General features: G+C 44.0%; 1 protein-coding gene across 3 annotated transcripts in view; it reads right to left on the bottom strand.

Moving 5' to 3' along the window:
- Positions 1 to 21,579, bottom strand: part of DIS3L2 (DIS3 like 3'-5' exoribonuclease 2) — a 395,509-nt gene that overhangs the window by 230,473 nt on the left and 143,457 nt on the right. For all 3 annotated transcript variants that reach the window (XM_062193445.1, XM_062193453.1, XM_062193448.1), the window contains one exon: positions 21,208 to 21,442. In XM_062193445.1, the coding sequence (XP_062049429.1) occupies positions 21,208 to 21,442 (235 nt within the window). The remainder of the gene's footprint in view (positions 1 to 21,207; positions 21,443 to 21,579) is intronic.

Here is a 21,579-nt window from a genome sequence, read left to right as displayed (position 1 = left end):
GGATGGGACCCACAGCCCGGGGAAAGCAGTAACCTCGGTCAGAAGGCCACAGAGACGCCCACTGCACTGCAGGGACCTGCGGGAGGCACAGGTCAGATGCAAGCCTTGCTTCCTCGGAAGCATCAAAGGCAAACGCTTTTGTCTGTGCCGGGAGATGGTGAACAGCCACTCCGTGCAGAGCTCCTCACCCCATCACTCCAGGAGACCCTAGAACACTGCATCCCAAAACAGTGGCCCTGAAAGGCAGGGGCGCTGAGATCAGCGCACTGAAAGGAAGCATCAGTAACTCGTCAGCAAGCCCGTCTTGTGTGCACACAATTGGCACTGTGTGAGGTGACTGACATACGTTACCACATTAATATCCGCCAACAGCCCAGGCAGGCGGAGATTATCATGCCAGTTTTAGAGATATGGGAAACGAGACTCAGAAAGATCAAATTACATTTCTGCTCGTGGTTGCCAGCCAGGAAGCGGCAGGGCCGGGAGTCAAATCTACGTCTCATGGGGGCCAGGGCTGTGGCACAGCAGGTTAAAGCCCTGGCCTGCTGCATGAGCATTCCATATGGGTACCGGTTCAGGTCCTGGCTGCTCACTTCTGATCCAGTTCTCTGCTAACACACCTGGGAAAGCAGTGGAGGACAGCCTATGTCCTTGGGCCCCTGCACCCATGTGGGAGACTCAGAGGAAGCTCCTGGCTCCTGGCTTCATATCGGCCCAGCTCTGGCTGTTGTGGCTGTTTGGGTAGTGAACCAGCAGATGGAAGACCTCTCTCTGTAACTGCCTTTCAAATAAATAAAATAAATCTTAAAAAAAAATATACGTCTCATGGACATCACCACCTCATCCCATTCTGCCACACTACCTTCAGGATCTGAACAGCAATGATGGAAATAGAGATGGAGAAAACAACACAAAAACACGGTATTTGAGAGACATGATTGAGCAATGAAGATACTGGCTGAAGAGACTGCTGTTTTGGACACGTTTTAGTTTGGGATGACAAAGGACATAAACATGGTGATGCCCTCTGCCCCATGCTAAAGATAACAGTTCTGATCTTAGGGTAGAGGCAGGTATAACATCAGTTAAGAGTAGACAGATGAACTGCGACTAGAGAAAGAAGCCCTCAAGATATTCACAGTGGTAAGATGAACACATGAATGAAAAGCAGCTGCTCCCAAGCAGTGCAGAGAAACATCCCTTCATTACCCAAGTTGCCTGCATTGTTCTAATTTGCAGACTGGTGAGAGACCCCGAGAGTATTCATTCTAATAGGATATGGCCACTCTCCTCACCAGGCTGAGTGAGTCAGAGGGGCCCTGGATGGTGGGGTCTTCTGACCCCAGCCTGCATGACTCCCAGGCCTTCTCACTGATTCCCATCCCCAGATGTTGACTGTATTAACCTCAACACCCCCTGCTTCTCGCCGAGCACTCTCTGCTCCACATCTTTCGTTGCCCGGGAGAAACAACTTTTAAATTTCTCTCTACTGAAGTTTTAATTGGCTTTTAGCCTCATGGCTCCCAAAAGACCCAAAACGCAGACACACATGCTTCTGCGCTTCCATCTACAGCTGGCTTTAACTTACTAACGCTGCCTCCCTCTCAGCAGATGAATGGTTCCTCCAAGCTGAAGCTGACTTCCACCTGAGTTCTTCTTAAAGGGCCCAAGCTGCACATCTTACTATGACGTGATCATTTCAAACCAGAAACACGGTGCTTCACAGAACCAGACTGGTGTTTCTTACCTACCTTCCAAGGACTAACCCTCCATTATAATGTTAACGTATAACGTTAACAATGTTATACGCTACCCTAGAGAGTTAAATAGAGGTTGGCCTCAAAGTATGGGGAGTTACACCAGAGGAACTGTGTCAGGTTTGGGGGTCTGCATGCGCAGCACAGTCACAATTTCACCCTATGGAACACCTCCAAGTGGGGTAATGAGATCCAGCCCATTGCTTGGGCAAAAGGGTAAGAATTAAAATTCTGCTTCCCCAGGAGCCAGTCCTCTTTTTCAGTTCATTTGCTGCGACCTGAAAATAGCAGGACCACAAAGTGATCATTACATGGGAAAAGAAACCAGACAACTTTAAAAAGAGGAATAAACTAATTTTTGCAGACAGCATCATTTCTGAAATCCATTGAACCCCCTGGGAAACAGAACAATGCACCACTCAAAAACAGCTAATGTCTGAAGCATCTTTGCTGGAAGATTGTTCCTCCTTAATAAAGTAACAAGTGCTAGCTCTGAATGCAAATCAGGCTAACACGGATGACTGCAGCCAGGTTATACGGACACAGATGAGTCACTGGTTTTGACGCCAAATTGGCAAATCCACAGGTTTTATAATGGATGCTACATGGCTGCCGCGGGGAGAAAGAACACAGTTACTAAACAGGGGCGCAACTGGTCTCATTTTTCGTTAGTTTTCAAAGAGGAGGAGGAAGGAGTGTCTTTTACAGAACAGTTGCTAAATACAATCCTACGTTCTGGAGGTTGCAAGTGGATTAAAGATGGGCAAAAACAGTCGCATGAGAGGAATAAAAAATATTCGACCATAAAAACACCGGAAATAAGCCAATCCCAAAAAGACAAATACCATATGTTTTCCCTGATCTGTGGTAAGCAATAGAGAACCAAAAATTTAATGTACAGAAGTGAAATTGACATTTTGAGCTTTGATGACTGTTTACAGCCCTTGTCTCTACTGTTGAGGAACAGTGTGTTTTTCTTCTTACTATTTGTTGAACTCCGTACTTAGTGCAGGGTTAATCTTACGAGTATAAAGTAAACTGAAAGTAGATCATTGTAAAAATTAAGAGAGTGAATAGGAAAGAAAGAAAGAGGAGGGAGGCTAGAGTGAGAAGTATAACTATGTTCCTAAATTCACATACATGAAATGTGTATACCTTAAATAAAATTTAAAATAATAATAAACCAGTCATGAAATGTAAATGGAAACAAAAGCAGCCACAGAGTAAAGTAACAAAAAGGAAGGATGGCACATTTTATGGAAGAAAGAAAGAAAGATTTGAGGAGGAAACACTTATAGCAGGCAGATTCTCAGACCAATATATCCCTGCCACTAGTCTTCTTGCCCTTGTACAATCTCTTCCCCTCGAGGGTGGGCAGGACCCATGACTTGCTTCAAAAAAAAATTCTTTATTTTGAAAGTCCGAGTTAGAGAGAGGGAGAGATCTCTATCTGCTGGTTCACTCCCCAGATGGCTGCAATGATCAGCACTGGCCCAGGCTAACGTCAAGAGTCAGAAGCTTCCTCTGGGTCTCCCATGTGGATGGCAGGGGCCCAAAAACATGGGCCATCTTCTGCTGCTTTTCCCCCGCCATCAGCAGGGAGCTGGATCTGAAGTGGAGCATCAAGGATACAAACCCCATATGGGATGCTGGTGTCACAGGTGGTGGCTTTACGTGCTACACCACAACATGGGGCCCCTGTGACTTGATTTTATCCAACAGAATACAGCAAAGATGAAAGGCTGTCACTTCTGGGCTAGACTGACAAGGCAAGCTGCCACACAGAGCGGCTCACGGAGTAAGCAGCCGAGGGCAGTCTCCAGCCAACAACCAGCAGGAAGCTGAGGTCCACAATCCAAAAACCCACAAGGAACTGAACCAGAACAATAACCACAGGAGCTCGAAAGCAGATCTCTCCCTAGCTGAGCCCGCCGATGACCAACACCTTGACTACAGCCTTCAGGAGCCCAGGGGAGCCACGCCCAGATTCCCGACTCAGTGACGGTGAGAACACCACCTTGTTGTCTTCAGCCACCAGGTGTGTGGCAGTTTGTTCCCCAGTGGGAGATAACTGATACATGTCTAAAATGAAGAATGGGAGGAGGTGGGGAGCGAGGTGGCAGTCATGGCAGGAAAGAGGAAGCACTGGCACACAGTACAGAGAGGGGAGAGAATGCTCAGGAACACACAGTCCTGATTTCCTGGACCCAAGGTCTGAGTGGGCAGGTGCAAGAGCAAAGGCTGGAGAGGCGCCAGGAGGCCCCTGGAGGGCGAGGGCAGCCAGAGAGCTGTCACAGCTCCTCACTGACACCATGTGGCCCAAGAACTTCTGCGGGAAGAGCCATGTGACACACACACTTGTTCTGTCAAGAGCAGCAGGCTTCAACAAGTGGTGTGGAGATGCCCATGACGGAATATGCTGTGCTTTACCCGTTTGGAGATGCCTTTCCTTCCATTACCTCATCCGATTCATACTCGAACCTGGGAAGTAGTCAAGGCAGGTATTTATGATGAAGGCTTTAATCAATAAGAGAAATGAATGAAGCACTAACAGCTAAGAATGACTGGCAGATCTCTTGCTCAGTGTTGTTTTCCTACTAACAGGGTTGCCTCATTGTGTTGGATCCCTCTTCCCTGGTAAAGAAGTGAACGGCACTCGCCAGACAGGTTTGCGTCCTGGCCCAGGGAGTACTCCTACCTGGAGCAGGAGGTGCCGTGAGGCCTGGGTGAACTTCAGAAACAAGGACTAGCAGATGAATTACCGAAGCAGGTAACAAAGGGGCTCTGGGTGAGGTCAGGTTAGAGCCCCCTGGACTTGAGCAGATAAGGCAGAGCTGACGGGATGGCCATCTGGGAGCCGGCCAGCTGGGAGATGAGACCGCACTGTGCAGCTGCGCTTTCCTGCAAGGGGCCAGCGGAAGCATGCACAGCACAGAGGGCTTGTTCCACTTAAAGGCACAGGAGACACAGCCACTTCGTAGTGTGTTCGGTTTGTTTTTCTTTTCTTTTAGTATTATCTGAACACCAGGAACAATTTTCATTATAAATATTAAATAAGATCTATCCTTACTGGTATATATTCCATAGCCACCATGTGGCAGTTGTCAGTCCCCTCTCCACACCTACAGCCACGTGACCCAGTTCCTATCCAAAGGCTGAACTGAATCTTCAACAGCATCTGACAGCCTCAACAGATGAAAACCAGCACTACTCTCTAAGTCTATATTAAGCAAAGACTTTCCTTGCCTCAATGTTGCCGCATGGTTTGAAAAACCTAACTGATCATTCTCAACAGAGAACAGGAATTGTTGAGAGTGATCCAAATGGGAACCAATGCCAGTAAGATGGACGTGCAGGCACACAGAACTCTGCACAGTGGCACCGAAAGGGTCTCCAGCCGGGGAAAATACGCAAAACCATGCAGAAGGGGGTTCTGCACTAAATCACAGAAATGGCTGCATCGCTCAGATGCGCAAGCCTGGCACATGTTGGCCAGAGGCAGGAAGAAGAAGAGCAACGTGATGGGTCCATCCTTCCTGGACTCTACAGACTCAAATGTCACTTCACACACAGATGGCCTGTGAGTCTTAGGTAGAGTGACGCGGCGATGACGACATGAATGGTTCAGCTCTCAGGCGCCTAGACAGACAATATATCCAATAAATTCCAAACTGCACTTTTCTCTTTCAGCTCATTCTTAGAAAATAATGGTTTCAGGAAAAAAATAACGGGGCTTTCCATGGATAAAGACGGATTTCAGGGAATTCTGAGAATGTCTTTTTAAATAAAAACAATCTTTGATCACCTGATACCCACTAAGCCAAAAAGAGATTCCTTCCTTTCTTGAAAATACCCATCACTTCCTTCTTTTCCCATGCACTTCTCTTCTAGATCTCTCAGAATCTTCGCTGCCCACTCCTGCCCTCCAAGCTTCCCCTATCTACTCTCAGCGTGTGTCCTGGTTTACAGAACAATGATCACTTTGGGTCATTCCACTCACAGTCCATCTACCTGACAGGTTCGGAACTTCCCAGAGCCTCACTGGATCACGTCCAAACGTGGATCTCTCACCTTCCCTCGTACAGGTCTACACTACTATTTCTAATCACCTAATACGTGTCACCATCTGAATGCCCTCTATCAAACTCAAATTCAGCACATGTGGCCTTCTCACCTGTGGCCTTTTCTTTTATCCACTTATGAGTGTCAGCAGCCATGTGATTGCTAAGGCAGAAATCAAGGTACTCTCACTGAATTCTCCTCTGCCTAAACCCTATAACCTGATCAGCCATCAAACTCTGTCAATTCTGCTTCTGACATGCCTCGCCAGCCTATTCCTTCTTCGGCATTTCAGCTGTCAGAGTGCCGGTCAGGTCTTCCGGCATCTCCAGTCTTCACAGGCCCCTGCCACACCCCATCTCTCCTCTCTTCCTGTAACAACCTTGGCTGACCCTCCGACACCCACAGCTCTGAGCAGCCATGGATGGTTCTTCAAAACCTCGCAGAGCAGTCACTGTTTCTAGAATGCTCTCCAGCTCCCCACAGGCACCCTGTTGTAGCCTCACTATAGCTATTACTCTGCCCACCATATCCCTCTGGGTTCTGTTGGAGCCAAAGAACATTCATCATTCTCTTTTTTCATCTGGTAAACCCTATTCATCTTACAAGGCCCAAGGATACACTGTCTTCTTATCTTCTCTTCCTCCCGCCTGCTATTACCCTGACCCCCTTGCTGTGCCTGCAAATCTGCTCACATCCTCTGCACGCCACTGCCTGTGTGAACAGCAGCTATGTTCCCTAAGAACTTGGTCTCCAGCCCTCAGGCTGTGCAAATACCTAATGAGTCCCTGGTCCATCAGTGTGTACCTTCTCCTCGGATCAAGAGTCCTCTCACAGTCTGATCAAGGCTTGTGGACAGGGCGGGCAGTATTTACCACTTTAGAAAGGGTGATTCCCACAGAAGAGTGCGGGGGCAGCCAGGACCCAGATACTGTCTGATACTGTCCCTCCTCGGAAGGCCCGAGTGCACCTCAAGGACAAGGACCTAGATTTTACTTTGTGGTCACTTTTCTTCCCCATCAAGTAACACAAGGCCCCGCTGTGCACACAGTGCACTCAGGGCCCTGTTCTTAGAGCTACAGAATAGAGCAGTGCCTACTTGTAAAGGAGAACTTGGGATCAGAGAATAGAAGTACTTTGCCCAAATTCACAGTCCACATCACCTTTGACCACATGGCCCTCTGTTAGCTACAAGACTTGTTCATGGAATGCCCATCAGAGACTCAAAAGCCCTTTTGTATCTACTTGGTTGCTCTTGGTTGAAATGACAGAAAACACAATTCAAACCTGTTTACATATCAAAGGTGACTCAGGAGCTCATGTAGTTGAAAGTGCAAAGAAAAGGCTGCAGGGTCTTGATCCAGGGGTCACTAGGCTATGGGCCACACGTTTGGGGGGGTCTTCACTCTTCTACTCACAATACTCAGCAAATCACAGAAAGCTGCCACCTGCAATTAGGTATAAATGTTTCCTAGTTCATATTCATCAGAAACCTCTCTTGCATCCTGCTTGGACTAGTTAGGTCACGGGCCTAGGGGAAGAGGCAACGGTATAAACCTGCAATGTCCAATAAAGTAGCCACTAACCACACGCAGCTATTCAAAATAAAATTAAATGCAAGGAAAACTTCAGTTCCTTGATCACGCCTGCACTACTTCAAGTGCTGAAGAGTCACGTGTAACTACTGACTGTATCTCAGAGAACACAGATTAGAGCATTCCCACAGCCGCAGAAAAGTTCTACTGGCATAAGGCAACTCAGTATATCAAAGCAACTTGGATAAGGCAACTAAGAACCAGCCCCGCAGACGGGGACAACTCCATGTACAAGGACTCTGAAGAATGAGCAGATATCCAGGTGAAAATCTACTTAAACAGGGGAAAGAGAAGGGAGGCAGTAGATAGAGGGTGGGCAACAAACAAGGCTCAATACAGGCTCGTTAGACGGAATCAAATTCATATGGCGTGATTTCTTCTTTAAAAATATAACCTATTGTAGAAGATGCCTGTGGCTATGTTCGCTGTTTTTCTTTTACGTTTCACTGTCTTCCTGGGGGACACTGGACAAGCCAAGTAACATCTCTGAGCCTTGTCTCCTCATCTGGAAAATAAACGGGAATGGTCTAGGCCAGTCGTAATCCTTAAGCACAGCACTTCTTTTTACAGTAGATTTTTGAAATTTCACTTTTTTTCTAGGATCTTGTACTTTGAGTATTTTGACTAACAAGCCTATCTATAGTCAATATGCTCACTTTTCTAAGAAAAATTAAGTATTAAATAGAGCTTCTAGTCAGCAAGAAAAGTTATTACACTGAACTGGTATCATCTGCACCAAAAGTGGTGGTCTCACTAAAATAAGATGTACTATTTTCATTGTTATGAAATATTTATAAATAATGTTAAGTGCTCCACCAAGAAGAGGACATGATCTTGTAGCACCCATCCATGGCCAGCACTGTGTTATTTCTATGGCAACACAGTATAACTGTAAACACATATGATCTTTGCATCCATACCTGTTCCACTAGCATGGCCTGGCCTCACCTGGAAAGTCCCAAATAGAGGGACGAGCGAATGGATGGGGAAGACTCCAAGGGTGAGCATGGAATAGGAAATGAGAGAGAGAGAAGTTCTTCCACGCTTTTTGCTGCTGGTCAGCCTAAGAAAAGTATAAAGGTAAGAGTACAACAGTGGACAAGAGGTCAGGACTGCCATGCCGAGAAGAGCAAGGGGACCCGGGGGAGGTGGCTCCACAGGTCTCACGCCCTCACTCAGCCGAGTGAGAGGGCAGGCTCCTGGAGTGACTGAAGAGTGAAGGACTTAGACACCTCTCCTTCTAGATCACCGGATGAACTGTGTTTTAAAGAAATCATTTCCTTTTATTTAAATTTCTGTTCCAATAATTTTGTGCTAAAAGTGCTAGCAAGAAAGCTGACAGGCATGTCTGCTCCCAGGGGTAGGAAGGGATGCAGTATATTCTATACGATTAATTACCTGTAATATTAGAAAAATGTTCTGACAACCAAGATCCCTAGGCCTGCTGATGTGTCAAGGAGAAACTAGCAAGTAGGCAGGAATGACTCCAGGATAAAAAAAATGGGAAGAGGAAGTGAAAAGGACAAGCCTGAAAAAGAACTGGGCAAGCTCCAGTTATATTTCAATAAAGAACAGATGTAATTATTGTTTCAAGATTTCTTACAATTCATCATGATTTTCTACTTCTGTTAACCCCTCTGCTTACCATGTATCTAATAACCAAAGGAAAGGAAAAGGAAAATTTCTTTAAAAAAAAAAACTCACAGTCCTCAAAAAATTAAACAAAGAGTTGCCATATGACCCAGCAATTTTACTCCCATCTATACACTCTGGATATTGAAAAAAAAAATTGAAAACAGGGACTCAGACAGGTACTTGCATATCAGTGTGCATGTCAGCATTGTTCCCTACTCAAGCAGGAAGGTGGAGACAACTCAAGTGTCCATCAGCATGGATGGATAAACAAAATGTCTATTCACACTGGCCTCGTATTCAGCCACGAACGATGTTGTAACACATGCTGCCACGTGGAGAAGCCTGACAGTAACAACAGAGTTTTTGTATAATTTTTCATAAAGTTGAAGGAAAAATTATAGGACAGCATGATATGGTCTCATTTTGTTTGAATTTTGCATATCATTTTAAAAACAGATATTTAAAGACTTCGTTAATTTTCCAAGAATTTCTTTTAACCCACTATTATTCAAATAATTTAAAGATCTTTACTCAACATTTTCTTTACTGAAATCTTGTGTGATACGTTGGAATTTTTAATGGGAAATGAAATTAGGACTTGCTGGAGAAAAATAATTACTACAGAAAAAAACTCAAAAGAAAATCACAGTTCTGGTAAGTTTTGAACAATAAGCAGTAAGGATTTTATGCTCCATAATACTTGGAGCCAAAGATCAAGAAGAAGCAACATCAGCTCTTGAAATCCATACTTGAAGTACTGACCAAGCAAATTCTTCGTTTTCAGCAAAGATTTTTAAATATACTGAAAAGCTGAACATGATATTCTGAGCACTCACTAATTCATGTACGGTTAACACGTTACTACATTTGTTCCCACTCTCTCAGTCCATGCATACACCCACCCACCCAATTATGGTTCTCTCCTCTCCACTACCCCTCCCCCAAAAGGAAGTTAAAGAGATTTGGATACTTCACCCCAAGCACTTCACTGAGCATCTCCCATATTTCCTATAAATCCACAATAACATTATCACACCTTAGTGTGATAAAAATCAATGCTAATTCCAAAATGTTATCTAATATCTAGTATAAACTTAAATTTTCCCAACTGTTATCACACAGGTACTGCCCACTAATCCAGACTTAATCAACACACATTATTTTTGGTTACATCTCTTTTGGCCTTTTTTCCTCTAAAACAGTCCATGCATGTATGTGCATTTCTGCCATGGAATCATCTAATTTGTTCCACTTTCCCCTATATTTTCAATATATTAGAAGTGAGGACTAGAGGCAGGGTGCAGGGGAAGCATGAGTACCACACAGATGATGTTACACAGCAACGCATTCCATCTAAGGTACCAACTGTCAGGTGTTTGTGTGTCCAGCTTATTTCAATTAATATAATGATCTCTAGTTCCATCCACCTTGCGGCAAATGTCAGCATCTCACTGCTTTTTGTGGCAGAAGCGTAATCCACTGCATGTGTACTGTATTTTATTTATCCACTTATCCGCTGATGGACACCTTGGTTGATTCTACATCTTAGCTACTGTGAATAGTGTTTCGGTGAACATGGGAATGCAGCTAACTTTTTCATATGCTGATTTCATTCCCATAGAACATACATCCAGAAGGGGGACAACGAGGTCATATGGTAGATCTGTTTTTAGTTTTCTGATGAAGTTCCATTCTCTTCTCCATGATAGCTGTGTTAATTGATAAGGGTTCATTTTCCTCCACAACCTTGCCAGCATTTGGTGCTTTTTTCTGTTGTCTAACAGCCATCCTAACTACAGTCAGATGATAACTCACTGTGGCTTTGAGCTTCATTTTCCTAATAGCCAGCGATACTGAGCATTTTTCGTGTATTTGCCAGCCATTTGTATTTCTTCTTCTGACAAATGTCTATTTAGATCCTTTGCCCATTTTCAAAATGGCGTGGTTGTTATTTTGTGGTTGAGTCTCCTGAGCTCCTCTTATATTCTGGATACTAACCCTTCGTCAGAGGAAAATCTGGAGGCATTTTCTTCCGTGCTCTTGGTTGTCTTTTCACTCTGTTCATTGTTTCTGAGCTTGATATGATCCCATTTGTCTATGTTTGCTTGTTTTGCCCATGCTTCTGGGGTCTTATCCAAAAAGTCACTGCCTGTGTCGATTTCTTGAAGTGTTTCCCCTGTTTCCTTTTAACAGTTCTACAGCTTCAGATCTCAAATTTAAACCTTTGACCCATGTTGAGCTGATTTTTGCAGGAGGGGGAGGTCTTGTTTCAATCTTTAGCTTATTGATGTTCAGTTTTCCCAGCATCACTTAGTGAAAAGACTGTCTCTTCTCCAACATACATTTTTAGCTTCTGGAAGCTTTTTCAAAATACCACTGCTCAGCCCCATCCCAAATCAGCCAGAATCATAACCTCTAAATTGTAGCCAGGCATTGATATGTTTAAAAAAAAAAAAAAACTGCCAGGGAAGTCTGAAGTGTATTACCAAGTGTGTAATTTTCTTTGTCTTGGGAATAAAAACTACTAGTACTCCTAAAATAGATACTATTAATATTCCTGAAATAGACATGAGGTGTGTTGAGAGGATTAACATAATCAGGCTTAATTACAAAGTGCTAAGACAAGACCAAGCACTTAAATCTTTAAAAATAATTATATATATATATGTAATATATATACATATATGTGTATTCTTACAATTTTTTTGTTTTTTAAATATTTATTTAGTTAGGGGCCAGTGCTGTAGTAGGCTAAGCCTCCTCCTGCAGTGCCAGCATCCCATATGGGTGCCAGTTTGGGTCTCAGCTGCTCCTCTTCCAATGTAGCTCTCTCTGCTTATGGCCTGGGAAAGAAGCTGAAAATGGCCCAAGTATTTGAGCCTCTGCTACCTACGTGGGAGACCTGGAAAAAGCTCCTGGCTCCTGGCTTCACATAGGCCCAGCTCCAGCTGTTGTTGCCATCCGGGGAGTGGACCAACAGATGGAAGACCTTACTCTCTGTCTTTCCCTCTTTCTGTCTGTTAACTCTACCTCTCAAATAAATAAATAAAACCTTAAAAGAGAGAGAGAGAGAGAGAGAGAGAGAGAGAGAGATTTATTTTAAAGTCAGAGTTACAGAGAGAGGGAGAAACACAGAGATCTTCCATCTGCCAGTTCACTCTTCACATGGCCTCAACAGCTAGGGCTGGGTCAGGCAGAAGCCAGGAACCAGGAGCTTCTTTCAGGTCTCCCATGTAGGTAGCAGGGACTCAAACACTTGGGCCATCCTCAGCTGCTTTTCCCAGCGAGGAACTGTATCAGAATTGAAACAGCCAGGACATGAACCAGCACTCATGTGGGATGCCAGCATCACAGGAGGCAGCTTTATCCACTATGCTACAGTCCCAGTCCCAACACATCTTTCTTTAAACGCACACAGTGTGCCCAAAAAGTTTATGGGAAACACTTCAAGACACTGGTGTAAGTGATGACTTCTTGGATAAGATCACCAAAGCCCAGGCAACAGAAGCTTCTGCAGAGCCAGTGAACAATCAAGTAGAGTGATGAGACATCCAACAGAACAGGAGAAAATATTTGCAAGCAATTTATTTGACAAAGGATTAATATCCAGAATATACTAGCAACTCAGGAGGAGAGAGAGGGAGAGGGAGGGGGAGAGGGAAACTCAACAAGAAAAAAAAATCTAGTTAAGAAATGGGCCAAAGACTTGGCATAGATAACTTTCAAAAGAAGATATACAAATAGCCAACAGATATGTGAAAATTTAATGTTCAATATCACTAGCCACAGTGAGCTATCACCTCACCCCCATCAGAACGGCTATTGTCCAAAAGACAGCAACGAATGCTGGCAAGGATGTGGAGAGGGAACTATTACACACTGCTGTGGAGAATGTAAATTAGTGCAGCCACTGTAGAAAACAGGATGAAGATTTCTTTAAAATCTAGAAAGAGACCTGCTAATATAATCCAGCAATTCTACCACTGGGTGTATAACCAAAAGTTATGAACTCATTGTATCAAAGAGATACTTGCTCCACGGTGCTTACAGCAGCGCTGTTCACAACAGCCAAAACACGGCATCAGCCAAGGTGTCCATCACAGGTGAGTGGATAAAGAAAATGTGGTACGACACACAATGGAATATTATTCAGGTATTTTTTAAAAAGAATGAAATTCCAGCACAAAGGCTAGACCAGGAGGACATAAGCTGAGTGAAATAAGCCAGACAAAGAAAGGTAATTACTGCATGTTCTCCCTTCTGTACCTGAGCTAAAATTTAAACAAGAAAAAGAAATGCCAGGATTTGAGCACAGTGTTTACTGTAAATACAGGGTTTTATCAAACTTTCTTTTAAATCTTTGTCAAACAAATTCATTGTAATTATATGTCACCACAGGATTAAAGATTTTGTGACTATTTTAAAATGCACTCTGCATAAGTGAAGTTGGACACCTTTTCATTTGATTATTGCTTATAGACCTTTGTCTATTTCCCTGCTCAAGTGAGGGCTTTTTATTTTTTATTTGTTGAGACCTTTACTTAGTAGAGTCATTAACCTTTGACAATTATTTACATTTAAAATGTTATCTCAAAAAATGTAACAATTAAAAAATAAGAAGAAAATAAAATTCTAGAGCAAAGAAAAAAACAGAATTAAAAGATAAGTTTATTTGGGTGCAATAAATTTTTGAAATCCATGCATACAAGAAGGCTCAAATGCATATTATGAAAAACTATAAATTTTTAAATAATAAATGAGTTTTTAAATCCCTTAAACATGAACTTCTTGAAGTACCTCATCTATGGAACATTCAGGAATATAGACCACTGTACTAGGCTCTTAAGCAAGTGTCAATAAATTATAAAGATTTAAGCATTACAGATACCCCATTCTTTGACCATAACACAATAAATTAAGCATCAAACAAAAAAGAATCACCAAAAAATTAGAAATTAAATAGTTTTAATAAATAACTAACCTGTACATCAAAATCTATAAAATACATATAAAGAAGTACTTAGAGAGACATTTATAGTTTTTAAATATTTCATTGGCAGCAAATTTTAAGAATAATAAGTCAAGTATTCAACAATAGGGTCTGGGAAATGAGTAAAGAGAAAGAGAAAGAAAAGCTCCCAAAATAAGGAACTAAGTAACAAAGTTAATGGCAAATATCAACGATACATAGAACAACGCCATCAACAATAAACAGAGAAAAATAACAAAAGCAAAAGCTTATTCTTTGAACATTAGTAAGATAAAAATACTTTTGACAATCAAGAGTTAAGAAAAAAGATTCAAATAATTAAAATATAGAATAAAAAGGGATGCAAAAGTACACATAACAAAGAATATTTTTAAAATAAAAATAATATTAAAGAGTATTAGGAATAGTTATTATGCTAATAAATCTGAGCAGATAAATTCTCACTAAATTATGCCAAAATTGGCAGAAGAAGAAATAGAGAACATGAACAGACCAATTAATATGAAAGAGATTAAAACAGCAAAGATCTTGCCCCCTGAAAAACAGCAGGTGCAGATAATTTTACAATGAGTTCTACCAAATTTTAAAGAACAGTTAATTCCCATTTTATACAATCTGTTTCAGAAAAATAGGAAACAGTCAAAAACTGACCAAAACATTTTATGAAGCTGTTACAAACTTGGTTATTTAAAAAATTGGATGAGGGGCAGGTGTTGTGGTGTAATAGGTTACACCTCTGCCTGCACGGCTGGCATCCCATGTGGGTGCCAGTTCTAGTCCCGGCTGTTCCACTTCTGATCCTGCTCCCTGCTAATGCACCTGGGAAAGCAGCAGACAATGGCCCAAGTGTTTGGGACACTGCACCCATGTGGGAGACCGGAAAGAATCTCCAAGCTCCTGATTTCCACCTGATCCAGCCCCAGCTGTTTCAGCCATTTGAGGAGTGAACCAGTAGATGGAAGATCGATCTCTCTCTCTTCTCTAACTCTGCCTTCTAAGTAAGTAAAAAATAAATCTTTCAAAAAAATTGGATAATAACAAGAAAATCACAGATGCATTTTAATGTGATATAAAAATTCTACACTAAACATTAAGTGAATCCAAATATATTTTAAAAATAAAAACATACCAAGATTAAATAATAATTATCCTAGGAATTCAAGGATGGCTCAATATCAGAAATAGAGAAGCCAGATGATAATCTCAATCAATGAAGAATGAGAGGCACAAAGTTCAGCAAAAGGCAAAACTGCAGACTTAATAAAAGACTACAAGGAAGAATATCTGTGGGAGCTAATAATAGGGAAGAATTGAACCCATAAAGCATGTGATTAACTTATCACATCAAAATTAAAGATTTTTCTTTAATGGAAGATACCACAGACAAAATAATAGTGAAAAGACTGCAAGAATGGGAGATTGTAATGGCTAAATTGGAAAGGTATTATAACAGAGAACAGGTAAGACATTCCTACAAAGCAACAAGAGTATAGTAACCCTGACAGAATAATGCTAATTTTATGAAAAGGCAATTGACAGAACTCAATCTAGACTACAGAAAATAGAAAGCTGGATACTCCTAACTGTTGGCAAGGATGCAAAGGCATAAAAATGACCACCACGGTTACACCAGTCACCATTTTGGCTAGGATCAAAGCCTCAGTTAATAAAGAATGGTTCCTCTACGTAACTTGTCCTCTGGGCATTTATTTCTTTGGGGGAATTCACAGCAGGAATGGGTACTCTAGCACAGGATTTAGGTCTCAGAACAGGGTAGGTCCAGGCCATCTACCTCTACCTGATATGACTGCGTCGTCTACCCAATCTCAAAGACAGGGAAGCAGAAATCCCCGCTGTAGCCTTCTATTAAACACAGTTCTGAACAAGGCTTTCCTTTCTTTAAAATCACATTTTTTAAATATTGACACAAAACATTATCTCAAAATTGTGGTTGATAGGAAACTGCTATATATTTCATTTTCAATATCATTTCTGAAGCAAACATTCCTGTCTTCTAGTTGCCCGAATCATCATTCTACACAGGAGAGATCAGGGCAAAGAAGAAACTTAGCTCTGAGAAAGAAGCTCTGGCAGAGAATCTGGGGGAAGGCTTCTTGGGTCTCAGCAACCCTAAAGTGCCATAGGGGGATGATCAGCTAAGCCAGCTTTTCTCAAAGGGCAATGCAATTACGTTTTATTCTAGGAGACAGCACAGAGAAACCCACGCACTGGAAGGGCCTGTCTTGGAAGATCCGCCTCCAGAGAGAACAAAGGGGTGTTCTTGACTCCCAAAGGTGACTTGGAAAGGCCCTAGAAGGAATGGTGATAGACTGAGTCACATCTCAGGAGGGATTAAGGATTCCACATGGATTCTCTTCAGACAACAACCAGGAGACAGAAGTGAAAAGGTCGACTCTAGACGTCAAACCCAAGCTCAGTCAGCAGGGTACTGGCAGAGGCTTGTCTCAGACCACGAAGCTGGAAAAGATCCCTGGCAGACCCTGCTGGGGCAGAGGGCAGGAAATGCACATCATAGCCTCATTAGGTCACGATCATCAGATGCAGAGGCCAAAACTGTTCTGACATTTGCTGGTGATGAAAGATACAGAGCTACTGTATCACTTGGCCATGACCATTTCTATTCTTTGGAGTATGCTAACCAAGCAACCATTAGCCACACACTTCTGAAGCCATTAATGCATTTGGTAACAAGGAAAACTTAACTGGGCTGTCCCCAGTCTCTACGCAGATGGAAAGGTGGTTAAAAACGCTGTTGCAAAGGACTATGAGACTCTCAAAGGGGCCCGGTCTTGGGCCCACCAGCTCTCAGCGGTGAGGAGGACGCAGATCCACACCATTCTCCTAAGAAAGGACAGTGAGGTCTTAGATGCATGTGTAGACCACTCCCAGGGAAACCAGTGCTTACCAGGAAGACATGTTTCCTGGAAACAAGGATAAACTCTGCACGCACATGCAACACGTGCTCTGGGTAAGAATCCTGATAAGAAAACAAAAAGTAACAAAAACACTTTCAGACATAGGCATGAACTGCATTGCTTAAGATGCTTGCAAATACAATACAAAGCAAAGAACCTTTCTAGAAGTCTTAGGAAAAGTTTATGGTGTTCCTAAGGTTATGGTTTGTTTCAATAACAATTTCAAAACCTTAAATGGTGCAAAAAGTACTAACATCTTAACTGTAACCAGATTTTATATTATCCTGAGCAAGAGAAGTTGGTTGAAATATCCTAAAAAACACTATGATTTTTAAAAGAGCAAATTGCAATTTTCCTAAATATCAAGAGGGCAAGAAATGAGAAACAGCCATGTGGTTTCACAAACTCTCTATTTAGAGGCTAGCAGGAAAGAGAAATCCGTACCAGATCCTGGGGGAAGGATTAAGGCTGTTCCTTCAGTCAGGGCTACTAAGAAAGCAGCATAAATAACAGTGGACTAGGAAGAACGTACAAAGAATATGAAAAAACCATGCACACGGTGGCCTTACGAAGCTCTCTATGATACTTACTTGTTCTAAGAAAGAGGGCAGGGAAGTATGGCAGAGGGCAAATAGAAAGCAGGTCTGGCATCATTTCCCAAAAGGCAGAGTGAACTGTTAGCACCCAACCTAAGCATCAATTCTCCTATCACTTCCATCCACCAATATTTCTCCACCCTACTATTTGCCTCAACCATGAATGAGAGATCAAGCCACCTTATCCCTTCAGTTTGGAGCCCCAGGAAAAAGAGGGTGCTGAGATCTGCCAAATTCAATTGCCAGAGCTTGGTTTCTACTTCTGAACCAAATACTCAATGCAATTTGGAAAAAAAAATTTTTAAAGACATAAAAATTGTACATATTTATGGGGTACTATGCGGTGTTTTGGTACAGCTATGCATTGTATAATGTCCAATCAGGATAAATATACTTCTTTTCCAAACTTAACAGTTCTTCATAGTGAAGACATCTAAAATCCTATCTTCTAGTTTGCTTGTTTATAGAGAAATGCACACAGTATACTGAAACATCCTGCTATGCAATGGGACCCCAGAACTTCTTACTTCTATCTAGCTATAACCCAATCCCCATTAATCACCTCTTCCCCTCGATTCATCTTAAAGTGAGGCTCTGCCTGACTTCCTCCTGTAGACATCTCTCTTCCTCGGTGGTCTTGCTGATGAAGGATTTGGCTACTTAGAGTCTTGGTTATTTCCCTCTCTTCTCCTTGAAAAGACACAACTCACAGTACTAATACTGTTATAATAACACATACGTACTTTAAGAAGAGTCATAGCATTCAACAACCTCAAAAGAAAAAAGCAGAAATATCAGAAGAATGATATTTCAAAGAATAGCACCCACATGAAATTGGAGAGCCCTGAACAGCAAAACTACAAGTTACCTACATACGTCATGACAAAGAGAGGCCTGGGGGCACAGTTCAGGGTAGGTAGTACCACCTGACAGGAAACAGTGGCCTCATCACTCAAAAAAACGTCAAAGTTGGAAAGTCATTCCAAATGAGAATTACTTGGCACCAAAAAGGTCAAGTGCTTTCAGAAGAGGCTCTCCAGCCCAGGTCACACGTACGATATTCTATGTTTTGATTTCCATCCATTGTTCGTAGCTTGTAACTCCTTCCCCAAGGCACGTCACAGAAAGTCTAACCCCCTCCCTTAGATCTGCTAAGCATGAAGGAATTCTCGGACCTACCTGTCTGACAGTGGGTGATAAGACCCCCATTTCAGAAGGGGCCCTGCCCATACGGGTGAGGAAGGAAGGCTGAAGAATCCCAACCAACAGGCCTTGCTGAATTTCCCCACCCCGTCTACCAGCACTTGATCGTGGCCGTTTTGTCCAGTTACATTTCAACACAGTCGTCCACACTTCAGTCACGCCTATGTGATGAAGTCTAAGAAATCCAGAAGGACAGGATTCAGAGAGCTCGAAGATAGCTGAACACATGGAGACCCTGCAGGGGGAGTGCCTCAGAGGGCATGGGGGCTCTGCACCCTCCCCACCCCACACTCTGTGCATCTCTTCATCTCTATCCTTTGGAGTACAACTCCTTCATAATAAACTGGCAAATGTGTTTCCCAGGGTTCTGTGAACTGCTTGAGCAAATTAACTGACCCAAGAAGGGGGTCACGGAAACCAGTCTATGGCCGCTGGATGGCAAACAGGTAAAACTGCCTGGGCCTTGCAACTGGTTTGGGGGAGGGGGCAGGCTTGAGGACCGAGCCCTCACCTGGGGGCCACGACGCTGACTCCAGGTAGCCAGCGTCAGAACGGACTCGCAGCAGAGGACGCCCCGCTGGGGTCCACCGCAGCACTGCTTGCTTGCTTGCCTGCCTGCTGGTGGGAAGAAAACCCAGCTTGGAGGCCACGGAAGTCTTCTGTGTTGATGACTGTGATGTGAGAGCGGAGTCTGCTTTCTGCTTCAGACTCTCCCATCCGCAGGGGAGGCACACGGGGTAATCCGTCTCCAGGTTCCTGCAGGAGAGTGAGGTGTGCGCGCCAGGCCCTGAAACAGGTTGTCTGCTCCACATCCTCCCTGAGTAATCGTCTGGCATTTCTTCGAGTCTTTCATGAAGACTGTGCCAGAAACTCCTTCCTGATAGCAAGCTCATTATCTAGTCAGCCTGGCCAGGACGGCACTGCTTCATCTTTTCCAGTTCATAGACTCATACAACTCAATTTGCTGGAAAATACACTCCTTACACCTAGAACTCTTAGCAACCTAGATGCTGAAATGCCCTAAGTATCAGTGCTCCCTTCCCTAATGGTCCCCAGAGCACAGAGTCAGGTAGGGCCCTGGGACACAGCTCTCAGAGCACAGAGTCAGGCAGGGCCCTGGGACACAGCTCTCAGAGCACAGAGTCAGGCAGGGCCCTGGGACACGGCTCTCAGAGCACACAGTCAGGCAGGGCCCTGGGACACGGCTCTCAGAGCACACAGTCAGGCAGGGCCCTGGGACATGGCTCCTCAGAGCACACAGTCAAGTAGGGCCCTGGGACACAGGTCTCAGAGCGCACAGTCAGGCAGGGCCCTCAGACACAGGTCTCAGAGTGCACGATCAGGTAGGGCCCTAGGACACAGGTCTCAGAGCACACGGTCAGGTAGGGCCCTTGGACACGGCTCTCAGAGCGCACAGTCAGGCAGGGCCCTCGGACACAGGTCTCAGAGTGCATGATCAGGTAGGGCCCTAGGACACAGGTCTCAGAGCACACGGTCAGGTAGGGCCCTAGGACACAGGTCTCAGAGCACACAGCCAGGCAGGGCCCTAGGACACAGGTCTCAGAGCACACAGTCAGGCAGGGCCCTCAGACACAGGTCTCAGAGCACACAGTCAGGGCCCTGGGACACAGGTCTCAGAGCACACGGTCAGGCAGGGCCCTCAGACACAGGTCTCAGAGCACACAGTCAGGGCCCTGGGACACAGGTCTCAGAGCACATGGTCAGGCAGGGCCCTCGGACACAGCTCTCAGAGCGCACAGTCAGGCAGGGCCCTTGGACACAAGTCTCAGAGCACACGGTCAGGCAGGGCCCTCGGACACAGGTCTCAGAGCACACAGTCAGGCAGGGCCCTCGGACACAGATCTCAGAGCACATGGTCAGGCAGGGCCCTCGGACACAGCTCCTTGCTGCTATGTCTCTGCTTTTTTTCTGCATCCAGAGGACTCATGGCTTATATTTTGATCAGAGAAAATGAAAAAGACTTTTATAAAGGCTTAGAATCCAAATACTTTCTACAGATAACTTGCAAAGTTCAAGGTGACCCACACTCACCATCAATGACAGAAGTACTTTTAGAACATACTGAATTACAGCAAAACAGAGGATAAAATAAAGGTCTTTTCATAAGGGTTTTAAAGAGTGGTCTAATTCTGCTCATGTCACCCATAGGTCCTAGGAGATTTTGAGGTTCACAGTCAACACAACTCCTGGCCTAGTGGGGAGGTGGCAGCAGCGACCATGGCTCACACCATCCAGTGGCACCTCTTCTGTCTCTTGTCATAGCCATAGCAAGAAGCTTGTCAAAGATTCCCCCCCTTCTCTAAAAACTGCCACAGCTCAGAATTTGGGCACAATTGTAACTGATTCTGTACCGCAGAGAGTGACTTCCAATACTTAAAAAACAATCAGGTACTAAAACAGCAGAACTGGACTCACCTTTTCCATGCACACAAACGGAGAGCTTCTTGACACCATCCAGCAGCGTATTTTGTGCGGTGCCGTGTCCATCTTCTGAGTCGCTGTCACCAAGATGGGCCTCTATGATGACATCAGGGCCGTCACTGCAGTCTTTGACGGACTGCTGCGGAAGGTGATGCCCACAGAGCTCCTCGGCAAGGTCGGCCTCGTAGGCACCTTCTGCTTCTTTGTCACTGCTTTCTGGTTTAATCACCTGGATGAAACAGAAAAGCCCTGCTCAGTCAGCGGGGCGAGTGGAGGAAAGAGCAGATTCTGTTTCCTAAGGAAAAAACTGCACCCTCAGAAGCCAATGACATTGGACACTGACCACATGTCTGAGAAAGGACTTTA

This window comes from Lepus europaeus, chromosome 1 (assembly GCF_033115175.1).
Source record: "Lepus europaeus isolate LE1 chromosome 1, mLepTim1.pri, whole genome shotgun sequence".
NCBI classification, from domain to species: Eukaryota; Metazoa; Chordata; class Mammalia; order Lagomorpha; family Leporidae; genus Lepus; species Lepus europaeus.
Note: the sequence above shows the minus strand (reverse complement) of the source record. Positions and strands in the feature narration are given on the sequence as shown.